We start from the raw sequence: 12,743 nt of genomic DNA, 5'->3' as shown, positions 1-12,743 counted from the left end.
AATTCAATGCTGATAAAGCATTTTATTAGAGAATTTTCTATATAAATGTATAATGGCAAAAATTTATGTGAGACGGTCTCACGAGTCTTAATTGTGAGACGGATCTCTTATTTGGGTCACCCATGAAAAAATATTACTTTTTATGCTAAGAGTATTACTTTTTAATGTGAATATGGGTAAGGTTAACACATCTCACAGATTATGATCCGTGTGACGGTCTCACATGATACTCGTACTCATGTATAATCTATGTTATCAGGATTGGTTTGAGACATTTAAAATGTGTTTTATTTCTGGTTGAGTTCCTGATGGGCTTATCCTCGATAAATAATTAAAAAATACAGGGCTAAGGGATTAGATAGACATTGGGTTGGATCATAAAATCGTGCTTGGGCCTCAAATTGGGTATTTTTGTTCATCATGTCAAGATTTAAGTTGGCGCTTACGCACTTAAAGGGAGATATTTAAAGAATTATCCAAATTTCTTTGGTTTTGAGAATCATGATACAAAGTAGCTAAACCAGTAATACGCGATATATGCATTATATATTATTTTCCAACAAGTGTATTAGTACTTGTTAATAGGGATGCGGAAGCTCGAAAACGCCGCTCCACGTGCTTTAATTCCAACGCGTGAAGCCATGCAAGCGAGACGTGGAAGATCGAAAACTAATTTCAACGCGTGAAGGCCATGCAAGCGGGACGTGGAAACTCGAGAACGCTACCTACACCCTTTCTGAAGAAATCCATCCACCTTTCTTTCATCACGCAACACGTAAAAAGCCCATGCAAACCCACGAAAACCACGATCTATAAAATCCCCCTTTCACGACGAACAAATACACGATCAAATCCCAACCATGGCGAAGAATCTTGCACTCGCGGCAGCTCTTCTTGTGGCTATGGTATCCCTGGCCGCGGCCAACACCTACACCACCACTGTCAGCACCACCACCATCGATGATGAAGACAACCGAGGGCGGCAGCAGGAGTGCCAACAGCAGGTGCAGGGCCGCCAGTTCCGCTCCTGCCAAAGGTACTTCCAACAAGGAAGGGAAGGCGGCCGATTCGACTCCGTAGATGGAGAACTCCTCCTGGCCTTGAACCGCGGCAAGCAGAGCGGATCCCTGAAGGAGTGCTGCAATGAACTCCGGAATGTGAACGAGGAGTGCCGCTGCGAAGCCATCAGGCAGGTGGTGAAGGAGCAACAGCAAGGGGGGCCCGGCTATCAAGGCGAGGAAATCCAGGAGGTGTACGAGAGAGCAAGAGAACTTCCCCGCAGGTGCCAGTTCACGCGCCCTCAGCAATGCCAATTGAACGCTGTGTTTGTGTAGAATCAAGGCGGAGAGTACTGCAGCTCTTCCGGTGGAGAGATTTTGTGCTAGCTAGAATGTGCCGATTCTGTGTGATAATAATATCGGTATGAAATAAAAGTGAGTCGTTTGTAAATTAAATAAACTAGCTTATTATCTAAATCAAGTCATTTACTGGTTTTAGCTATTGATTTTTGGGTCTAAAACAAATCAGACAAAATATGATATATATTAAATGTACACCCACATAGATAAAGATATCTCAGAAACTTCTTACAAACATATCCATGTTTTGAATCTCAGTCGTCACTCATGAACTGGGGCTATAAGAAAAAAAATCATGTGTACCACCAGGTGCTACTCATCTTTTTTTTTTTAAATACCGAATTAATGTTTTAATAATTATCTATATCAAAATAGGCGAAATGATACATTAAATAATTATTTATAGAAAAATGTAAATATAGTAGTTGTTATGTATGAAAAAAACTTTATTATAAAAAATAAATATTTTAGCGGAACCGTGTCAACGGTTAACCGACCCGGGGCATGTCTAGTGAAGATCTTTGGAACGGATGGGGTATGTTGGAAGAATATCAGGATAGCGATTTTCCGAGGAGACACCGATGTTGGACAAAATATGTTCTCCCGGCTCAGCATCCAATTTCAACAAAGTCAGGCATCTCGAGAGAACGACTCAATTCACTCCTATCGACCCAAAGTTCCCCACACCAATATCGACCTCACAATACATCCACCAAAAATCACAATCCCTTTCCCAAAAAATAAATGCTTCCATTGATTCAGTTGCTTTCTCGAGACATTGCACCAAATATCGTTGGATGCATTAAACCAAATATGTATCTTTACCCCAGTACGATTTAATCTAAACCACTTGATATGGATCTACTGATACACGTGACAACGAAAACTCAGGAACAAGAATCTGAATCTCAACAAAATACAGTCCGGGTTGTCACTTACCTTGTAAGCCAAATCACTTTCCGATAAAACAACGCTTTCCCCATCTTTCGTCTCCTTTTCCTTCCATTCTCATTTCCTACACTATAAATAGGAGCAGAGAAGTATTCCGGAAATGGAGTAGATAGAAACAATTGGCGTGAGAATAAATCTGCTTACTTCAATTATCACTTCATATTCTCTACCATGCTTCCGCGGAATCCAAAGACGGAACCAAAGGAGAGGAAGCTAGAAGAGGGATCAGCATGGGAGAGATTGAAGAGAAACGGGGTGGAGGTGGTGGGTCGGGTTCAGGTACCGGAGATATGGGGACAGGAGGATTTGCTCAAAGATTGGATTGATAGCAAGGCATTCGACTCCATGCCGGGAGACAAAGCTGTTGTTTCCGCAAGAGCGGCCTTTGTGGGAAGAAGAGGAGGAGTCAATTCAAATGCAGTGAAGAACGGTTGATGATGATAGGCTAAAGGTTTTGTGTTTCTTCTAGGATTGTATCTCCTGCTGTAAACATATATGCACTTTACTGTAGTACTAGTATCTGTATTTTTCGGACAATTCTTATAAATGTACATTTCTTTGGTCTTGATAAGTGACATCATTCAATTTTTGTTCTAAAAAACCAACCTTGGGAGAGCTCTAAAGGGGAAATCTAAGAAGATCAAGTCTAGGAAATTAACTATTCAATCCCTGATACAGAGTGGGATTTGGTATCCTTTAGTTAAGGACACTAGCATCGCGCAGGAAAGACAATTAGGTCGGGTGACTTCATATGATTCTGAAATTTCTTATTGATAAAAATTTACATCGATTTTGCTGTTCTTATTATGCAAATGGTGATACTTCCACAACATGACAATATAATTAGCAAATGTATTTGCTAATTGAAACGTGCATAGAACGATGGAAGCAATTTTTTCTGATCAGGTGAAGCGGTTGTTAAGTCCCATATCTTGACAGTGCCATCATCACTTGCAGAGGCAAGACACTTGTTTTCCTATTTCGTTGTGATGAAGGAAATATATTGTTGGAGTGAACTGTCTACATGAAAAATGACCGGAGTAAGCAAACACCAACCATAGAGGGGAAAACAATATTTTATGGCACTAATGCCTCTATAAGAGTGAGTGATTGGATACTCATGTATAGACAAATCCCCATTCCACTTTCAAAATTACCTTGGAACTCCACTGCACAGCATTCACATCCATGTCATGAACTTTCTCGTTCATTAGTAGCAGTTTGTAGTAGGTCCACCAACCTGTAGTACCACACAAAAACAAAATGGATGCATGAAAGTAACACCCATACAACGTCAAGATGAACTTGAACAAATAATGTTAAGAAGCGTAGTGCATAGACCAGAGTCTCAAGCAGTTGCTCACTGAAATCATAAGAGTTAGACATGTTACGTAAGTTATTTTATTAGCACACCCTTCAGGTATATTTCATAAGAATATATTCAATGTCAGTGCCATTCTGGTATGACAAGAAAGCATGGTAAAGTAACAAGTCAAAGCTCACATGATTAGACATACGGGCTTAACAGACAGACAATCATGTCAATGCCTTTCAAGGCAGTCCAACTTTTCCTTGAGTTAATCTTCAACAATACTGGTTTTGCTGTATATTTGAAAAGGCACACATGCAACTAGTGATATCATCTAGCCTTAACTATTCAATTAGCACTCAATCTGATTCAGTTTTTCTTTAATAAACTAAAAAACTAGTCATCTACTCCATTCTAAAGGTGTGAGATGAAAGGGTAATGCCATAAAGTAGTAGAACTATGAGAAATTTCCTTGCGACAATGTAACCTGTGACCGCAACAGGGGCTGAAATCAGTGGAAAGATTTGGCAAGGAACTTAGGTTGGCGAATAACAGGCAACATCTCCAACCAAAAACTTAAATCTTCTCAACAAACATAACAACAAAGGCGAGGACAGCTTGAAAAAAAAGACCACGATTTATGTACATCTTGGAAGGACCATTACGATGACAAAGGTGGAGACCGCTAACACAGGTCTTAGAAGGACTCGAGGCATAGAAAAAAAATGAAATTTACACCTAGGTGATGTATCGGAATGCAGATGACAAAATTGCTATAAATGTGAGCAGAAGATAACGAAAGGTATTATGCAATCTCATCATGAAAATGAGAGTGCCAAAAAATGAATACAATAGAGAACCCATCCAGTGAAAAAGTACGACTTTTTGTTAATACCATGTCATCTTCACTCCCAACAAATAAACGGGATAGCATCATCAGCAGATCCAGTGCAAATATTCCCTCCCCTCTCATATTCCAGCTCAAATTGTGAATGCAAAAGGAGATAAAAGATATGACAATATAGAACGAAAACATTACCCATTCTTTTTAAAACAAGGCAATGGGAGTAAAAATAGAGAAGAATTTGCTACCTCGACCAATGGACAGAAAAATTGTTAGGTCATGATAACCTGAGAGAGTAGAAATATGCGTCCTGGCAAAAAAAAAAAAACCATAATAAATGTTAATTCAACTTCATATTATGATTTAAATTCGAACAACCTGATTAAACATATATAATTTATAGAATTTGTCAAAATCTTTGAACCTTTTATTATTAAATAATGTTGTATTCTTATAATAAAATCTTATAAAAAAAATAAGTGGTTACATTTTTCCATGAAAAAGTCAATTTAAATTTTTTATTCCAATCTTTATAAGTTTAGACTCATCTTCTTTCAAGTTTGTTACTTCATTTTCTTGATTGGGAATTTATGGGCAGGAGTAAATTAAATGAAACATGAGACTACTTGATTCAAACCTTCTCTGTCATCCAAATCAAGAAACAAAAAGAACAAACCCGAAATAAACTATAAGAAAATCTATCAAAAAAGAAGGATCAAGCACAAATGTTAATGCATTGCTCACCAATGGGCATTTCCATTGCCGGACTGCAGTTGTATGATGTCAGTGCCCCATATTTTAGCAGTTAGATCATCACTGCAAAAGAAAAAATTTACTGCATTATACCTAGCCTCACAATTATTCTATTTTACTGTCATTGAACATATTTCGTGATTACACTACTTATAAGACTCGACTTATATGTGGTTAATTGAATGTTACGGTCATTAAATATCCAAGCAGAGAATGAAAAGATAATGCCCAGACTGTAGATGTGGCAACTAAAAGGACAAAAAACAAAGGTGTTACATTTTACGAGAATCTTAAAGAATCTCAATTTATAGATCCAATATCAAAAGTAAAGCTTACTCATTAAATGAAGAAAAGCTTACAGCACAGAACAAAGCACGTAATCATAAGACAACTATAAAGGAAAGTGAAACAAAGCAGATTTAAACTCCTTACTTTGACAGAGTGACAATTGTGCTACTTGAATTCAGGTCAGTGATAATAAAAAAAACTTGGTATAACAGTTCGATCTGTGGTAAGTTTCGTAGAATGATCAGTGAACAAACTAACACCTGAAATCTTTACCGAAACTTTTACTTGCTTCAATTGTTGAGTCTTAGGAGCATGACTCGCCCATTTAGAAATGATGATTCATTATCACACAAATCAACAGCATTTAAAACTAGGAATTATTTATACCACGTACAATAGGTTCGGTGATATAGCATAATGAAATTATTGCAAAATATCCAATAATAATAATAATGGACCACAGATTGCCATTGTTTTAAGGCCACTGATGTATACAACAAACACGTTCAGTCAAAAACTACCCGTTTAATTCTCCTAAAGTTTGAACACAGTGCACCAATCATCACTGTCCCCATCCTCTGCCCAAATCTACAACAGTTTAACGAGTCTGATACATTTTTTAGATTAAATTTAAACAGAAAGAATGCCATAAACTAGCAGACAGTTTTACAAGGATTAACAGATGCTAGAATATCCTAAACATTGCCAGCTTTCTTATTTTACATCCACAGTACCTAATCCTATTGTCATAGCTACATGAAAACAGAATATCCATTGCCGGATGCCATTGGACCATTTTAACCTCCTGTGTATGTCTTTGCAGCACAGAAGCACATTCAAACTCATTATGTGGTAATACTTCTCATATCCAAACCGATTTGTCTCGCCCACAAGTCATGAACAATGAGCCACATGCATTCCAAGAGACATTTTTAACTTCGTTTTAATGACCATGGACATCAATTTACCATTTTTATACATCAATTTCAGAAAAAGCGAACATATTAAAAACCAAATATTATAATTGTCACTCAATCGAATCACACAACAAAACTCCACCACCAAAATGATTCTTACTTGATCACATAATATACAAATACCTCTAAAGTGGACACACATTCGAAATCACCTCCAACATCTTCCCATATGGCTGTGGTGGCATCAAAGCTAGCCATAGCCAATAAATTTACCAAATGGTGACCACGCACATGATCTAACAGTCCTGGTGTGCGTCTCCTCCAACACTGCCTGCAACAGATCAGTATTAACGCCAAAATAAAACAAAATCCAATAAAGTTTCTTTCACATTTTTGTCCATGTTATTAAGCAGCGTAATAAAATTTTGCACTTGTGATGTGCGAAATTCACGATAAGGAAGAGACGAAGTATCATTGAATTCATTTTCTCTTCCACACAGGGGGGAATTCATTTTCTCTTACACACAGGGGGTTATAAATATCCAGAATTGAAATAAATTCGGAAAGATAAAGTAAGACCTGCGGTGACACCGTCCATTCCGGTGGCCGGTTTCCAGGCAAGGCTCCAAACCCTATCGCTGTGGTCTTCGAGTTTCTGAATTTCTTTCAGCTCGAAATTCTCGTCACTGAAATTCATCATCATGCAAATTATAGTAGAGATCAGTGCGGTGGACTCGAGCCGGCAGCACTAGCAGCCGGCAAAGGTACGATCTTTACTCTTCAATCAGTGATGTCTTGGTATTAATCATGTTATAAACTTGTGCCATATTAAAATTTTGTAATTTTGTGTGAAAATTTTAGATATTATATTAATATTAAAATTATAAATATAGTTTTGCATAATAAATTTTTATGTTATTATGATATGATTATTTAAAATATAGACAAGATAAAAAAAATATTTTTTAAGTATATTAGATATAGAATACACAATTATTAATATAATTTCTATGATTTTTTAATTAAACAAAATGCAATTTTTGTAATTCGAGATGAATATTTTTATTTTATTTTTTCAAAAAAATACATAAAGATATTATTATTAGCCTTTCAACTAAAAAATAATAATAATAATGTTAGTATAGATTTGTATTTGAACATTATATTGTTTTAGATTTCAACTAAATTGAAAAGAAAATATTACCTTTAAAAAATAAGGATTACAAAGTATTAAAATATATTATTATTTTAAATTAAAATAAAAAATATATAGTATCATTTCTCGAACAGAAAAATAAGCACGACTGTATAACGAACTTTTGTAATAGAGTGGGTCTTATGTGAGACCGTCTCACGGATCTTAATCTGTGAGACGGATCAACCCTACCGATATTCACAATAAAAAGTAATACTCCTAGCATAAAAAGTAATACTTTTTCATGGATGACCTAAATAATAGATCTCTCTCACAAATACGACACGTGAGACCGTCTCATATAAGTTTTTGTCTTTGTAATATCAATTCGTATTGTCTCTACTTTACAAAAATGATAACTCAAATTCTTATAAGAGTTCATTATAACTCATTGTAGTTAATATCATATGATTAAAAGTGTTGAGTTGAAATGCTTAGAGACCAAAAGTGTTTTGATATAAAAATATGATATTAAAAGTATACTTTTCCTATAATTTTTTATATTAATGAATTTAACATTATAGCGTTTGATTTTAATATTAAAAAGAGGGATATTAGTATCCAACTAAAAAATGAGACTAATTTTTAAATTCTTAATTATATAGCAAGTGTCACTAATTTTTGATTTCATATGGTTTTTTTCCTAGCTATTATTTGGCAGCACAAAGCGATCAATCCTTAGTATTCAACTAAGGTTGATTAAAAACATCTAAGTTTATTTTGGAAAACAATTCCATTATTATAAGAATCGCATAACAAATAGTTTCAAATCACTCCATCCAAATCATATCCATCGATTCGATCAAATCCAAAAATATTTTTAAAATTTTCTCGTAAATTTTTAAAAATAAAAAATAATCTTCTCACCAACTATAATATTCACCTATCATGTCTAATCTCATCCCTGCCAATTAATTTCCTCGGGACTCTCGTGGCTCTTCCAAAATACCACTCAAAAAGGCTAAGCCTGTAGGGTCAGTTGTGGTGAAACGAAGCTTATGATTGATTCAGCATACAATTTTCTAAATATACTACACATAGTGAAATAAACATCATGTATTAATAAAAATTGGATGGTCAAACAAATTGAAATCATTACTTACATGGAATATATGGGTAAATCATATCATAAGCCAATGACACCTAATACCTATGCTGAATTGAACTGTCCAAAAACTTCTTATTCCTAGTAACTTATTGGTTGAAATCATCAAGTGCTAAACTAGTCTTCTTATCTATTCTATTTCTCATTGTGAGGCCTCCCTTTACCGTAATGCGAAGTTATTTGTTAATTCATTTCGGCCAAAACAATTTTTAGCATATACTAGGCCGCAGATATATGAAAAGGAAAACACTTTTCACAAGTATATAATTGTATGTAAGGAAAATTTAACTACACCATGAGCAAAGAAAGGCTTGAGCTTGCCATATTCTATAGAACCTTAGCACTGCACATAACCTAAGCTCCTTTCTTTTTTGCACAAAGGAAGTTGTTCGTACAAATGCTTCAATGTGTTGAGGCAGATCTATTTCATCACATGCGAAATAACTCATTAAAAGAATACCCGCGCCAGTTCTTGCTGTGTATACAACAAAAAAATCAGCATATAAATGAATTGCTTTATAGGTATGCGAAGCATCCAAGTAGATTAGCCATTGAAGCTTTATGGTAGATCTCCTGCATCTATCGGGATCATGGAAATGGGAAAACTACTACTTTGTCATGAATGAACTTTTACAGCTGCAGCCGCCCACTGCGCTTGGATTTTTTGACACCTGAATATAAAGAAATTCATCATGGGGTTGGCTAAATATGGCTACTCGTAGCAACAAACAAAAACTTTCAATGCATTCAACTTCCATTTCAATATTTAATAAATGAATTATTCACGAGGAAAACAGACAAAGTTTCAAAGATGCAGTAAAACTCGAAGTTTCAAGAGGACTGCAAGAAGTTATAGGTTGACGGAAGCATATGATGTAAATCCTCATTAATCCAGGACCTTTGATTGGTACTCTTATAATATCTCGATCACGAACCAAATACATCACGGTTACATGAGTATTACGAAAACACCCACAACGGTTCCACAATACAATAACCCTTTTTGTGAATGTAGAGACCAAACCATTTCGAGTCGAATACCTAATAAATATCAATCCCTACAGAAAAAAATTCATTCAAATTAATGAATATCTTATCTTGTCATGTGATCGGGTCAAAGCCCACATAGGCGACTTAGTACATCATAGGTAAAGCTGTAAAGACAACCAAGTTAAAATTGATTGCAAATTTCTTCAAGTTTCTGTCACGGTAAAAGAAACGGAAGTGTGACTTATTCCAACATGAACACTAAAAGGAATGAGACCTCAGATTTATACTAATTAATAGTCTCATGCTTACATAACCATTCCAACGTAAATTTTACCACTAATACACTTCTAACAACATAGGTTGCCATGATACTAGTGATATCGGAACCTATTTGGTTTACCCATAGCACGAAGATAAACCAAGATGTAGACTCAAGGAGACAGCAATCATCAATATTTCAGAGATTTTCTTTCAGCAATACAGTCTGAATAGGAGACTTCTTACACTACTATCGGTGACTTTTTGTTCATCTTGTGAATGAGTTAGAATCCAGGACCCATAAGCACTAAATTTTTGGCCCATTTTATTTGACATCTATAAGTAAGTTTGAGGTCATAAAAGAAGTGGCAGTACAAGCAAGTCAGAAATTCAGAACTTAACATCTAACATACTGAAAGGAAACAGGCTCCACAAAAAGGCACAACCAAGAATGTTAATCCTGATAATCCTTAAAAAAAGGAAAAAAGAATGTCAATCATGCTGATGTAAGATGACTATGGACAATCTTCATGGCCATTGAATGTTATTTTTTCTGTTATCCAAAGGAATGGGTATATTTAACCGCTTGGACATGTAACAGCAAAAAAACTGATATTTTTTTGCAGGATAACGATGGATGAACAGATACAGCTGATGGAGCTATAATTAAATAAAGTTAAGGCCCCAGTCATATTGAACGGACCTGAAAAGCAGAACGGATCAGCTCTTCTGCAAAATCAACAGTTGCACCCTTAACAAATCCGTGGGAAATCTTGTCAATAACCACTTTAACTCCATCCTGCTCAAAAACCCTGCAAAAATTCAGAATTTAAAGACATATTTTCTTAGAGGAACTACACCAAATATTATCAGAATATCTAATTTACTCGAACATATTTGATGTAGAACGACAATAATACTACCCATCACATGATCCTGGAGAGCAAATTGCACCTGTCATCACCACTGATTGTGTCGTCCAGTGAAAATTTATACTGGAAACCAGAGCAACCTCCAGCTTCTATGCTCAAGCGCAACAACTTCTCATGGCCTTCATCAGCTTGCAACTCTTTCATTCTCTACACAACATTAGCACATGAGTTGGGCTTTCATCCAACACAAAGATTGTCCAAAACTTGCTCAAGAACGTGAATTATACAAACAAAAGCATGTCCTGACAAATCTATGCATAAAAGTACAATAAAAGCATGATGAAAATGAAAAAAACATTCGTATATTACTCCATCACGGCATCACCTTAACCTGAAAATAAGAGTCTTAAAGCATCAATCTCTCAATCGAATCAATCTCTCTAATCAATCCCAAAGCTCATGACAAACCAATATCTTAAATTTCCACACCTCAATCAATTCAATCCGCAGCGAGAATGCAAATCAAATAATGATATACCCGTCAAACCCAGACGCATAAGAAAATTCAAACAATGACCAAAATTCATCCGTCCCGTAAAAACAAAAGGGTAACGGAAGAGTACCCGAACGCAGCTGTCTGTCAAATGAAGGTCATCAGGAGATTCCGAAGGAGATTCTGGAGACAAAGTCCGAGATTCTCGGAGGGCGGTGGATGAGCTAAGAAGCCGATAATTCCGACGAAGCCGAGCCGAGAAGTAGGGTGAGAGCCGAGAAATCAGCGAACGCGGCGTGGTTGCCATAGCTCTATCTTCCTCCGATTAAACTACCTACGTACGTATCAATCAATTGAAGAAATGGAAAGTGAAGAACATATTATGTTCGGCTGGCGTATGCTGAACACACCTTCGATTGTTGACCCATTTAACCGACCCTTGTCAAGAATTGGGCTTATTAATGGGGTACACTAGAGAATATTATTCATTTATTTTTTTGCAAAACTCGGTATGACTTTTACTCGATTAATATGATCAACTAAAAAGTTGATTGAGTTGGATTGTAATTATTGTTATAAAAAAATTGGTTAACTGAATTAATCGATTTATTTTAAAATAAATTTCAATATTTCTGTAGGTTCTATAAATTTGTAAGATTAATTAATATGAGCATTTTACCCAAATAAGCATCTATTATGGTAGAAACAGGGCCGATTAACTCACTCGTTCACTTGGCCATTGAATCAAGAAAATCAAAGAAATCCAACTCCGACGAATGAGAAAAGTAATTTGATCAGAGAGCAAAGAATAAGGCTAGCAGGAAAGGGAAGATTGCAATAGAGAGGAACGACTCGTCCAGGTATTGCTGTTGTTATCTTTTTTTATGGGCAAGTGATATTTGGAAGGTTCTAATTATAATGAGGACTTAACAATTCACCAGGATCTCGTTATGTCATTAATTTTTCGATAATACGGTACGACAGCATTACATATTTCTCCTGCTCCCATTGCCCGATGGCTCTGCCTCTAAGGCACTCGACTCTTCTTGTAGTAGGTCTCTCCACATTCCCCCTATTCAACTGAATTCTCAAAGTTTTCATCGGTCAAACTTCTAAGTGTGTATATATACAAACACACACACACACACACACACAAAATTCAATCTGGTGCACACATCGTATCAAGAATTGCTTGTAATAATATTGATTGTTAGCAAGTGACAATTTGCGACTATATTTGAACTAGCTCCAACAATAACTAATTATTAATCTGGGAAATCCGGATCACCCACTTCCCTAATTATAAGAAAATTATCATGTTCAAAGGAGGTATATATATATAAGGGAGAATGGGTCAATTTCATGATTTTGCTATTATATATATGCTGAAATTAGCCCTTAATTTTTATT

At 35.8% G+C, this 12,743-nt stretch overlaps 2 protein-coding genes and 1 long non-coding RNA gene across 5 annotated transcripts; 1 reads left to right on the top strand and 2 right to left on the bottom strand.

Moving 5' to 3' along the window:
• The first annotated feature begins 836 nt into the window (after positions 1 to 836).
• On the top strand, positions 837 to 1,504 carry LOC140828173 (2S seed storage albumin protein-like). The gene has a single exon (XM_073191159.1). The coding sequence runs from the start codon at positions 861 to 863 to the stop codon at positions 1,332 to 1,334; it is 474 nt and encodes a 157-aa protein (XP_073047260.1). The 5' UTR covers positions 837 to 860; the 3' UTR covers positions 1,335 to 1,504.
• A 1,279-nt stretch (positions 1,505 to 2,783) lies between these two features.
• Positions 2,784 to 7,241, bottom strand: LOC140826074 (uncharacterized). 3 transcript variants are annotated; one of them, XR_012116778.1, is made up of 6 exons: positions 7,000 to 7,241; positions 6,604 to 6,751; positions 6,025 to 6,091; positions 5,207 to 5,278; positions 3,467 to 4,772; positions 2,784 to 3,329 (listed from the first exon to the last, which is right to left on the bottom strand). It is a non-coding gene; the product is annotated as an uncharacterized lncRNA (long non-coding RNA). The 3 variants fall into 3 exon arrangements; XR_012116777.1 differs by lacking the exon at positions 6,025 to 6,091 and having other exon boundaries at positions 2,787 to 3,329; positions 3,467 to 3,549; positions 4,514 to 4,772; XR_012116776.1 differs by lacking the exon at positions 6,025 to 6,091 and having other exon boundaries at positions 2,789 to 3,329.
• A 1,780-nt stretch (positions 7,242 to 9,021) lies between these two features.
• On the bottom strand, positions 9,022 to 11,787 carry LOC140826072 (iron-sulfur assembly protein IscA-like 2, mitochondrial). The gene is made up of 4 exons (XM_073188183.1): positions 11,464 to 11,787; positions 10,923 to 11,047; positions 10,672 to 10,780; positions 9,022 to 9,391 (listed from the first exon to the last, which is right to left on the bottom strand). The coding sequence occupies exons 1-4, from the start codon at positions 11,638 to 11,640 to the stop codon at positions 9,329 to 9,331; spliced, it is 474 nt and encodes a 157-aa protein (XP_073044284.1). The 5' UTR covers positions 11,641 to 11,787; the 3' UTR covers positions 9,022 to 9,328.
• Positions 11,788 to 12,743: the final 956 nt, after the last annotated feature.

This window comes from Primulina eburnea, chromosome 3, assembly GCF_022965805.1.
Source record: "Primulina eburnea isolate SZY01 chromosome 3, ASM2296580v1, whole genome shotgun sequence".
Classification (NCBI taxonomy): Eukaryota; Viridiplantae; Streptophyta; class Magnoliopsida; order Lamiales; family Gesneriaceae; genus Primulina; species Primulina eburnea.
This window is presented reverse-complemented; position numbering and strand designations above follow the sequence as displayed.

Excerpts from the sequence above, each read along its gene's own strand:
- LOC140826072 (XM_073188183.1), bottom strand. The coding sequence starts at position 11,640 with ATGGCAACCACGCCGCGTTCGCTGATTTCTCGGCTCTCACCCTACTTC. Across the intron at positions 11,048-11,463 it reads TGACAGACAGCTGCGTTCGG|AGAATGAAAGAGTTGCAAGC; the intron begins GTACTCTTCCGT and ends AATGTTGTGTAG. Across the intron at positions 10,781-10,922 it reads ACAATCAGTGGTGATGACAG|GGTTTTTGAGCAGGATGGAG; the intron begins GTGCAATTTGCT and ends GAATTTTTGCAG.
- LOC140828173 (XM_073191159.1), top strand. The coding sequence starts at position 861 with ATGGCGAAGAATCTTGCACTCGCGGCAGCTCTTCTTGTGGCTATGGTA.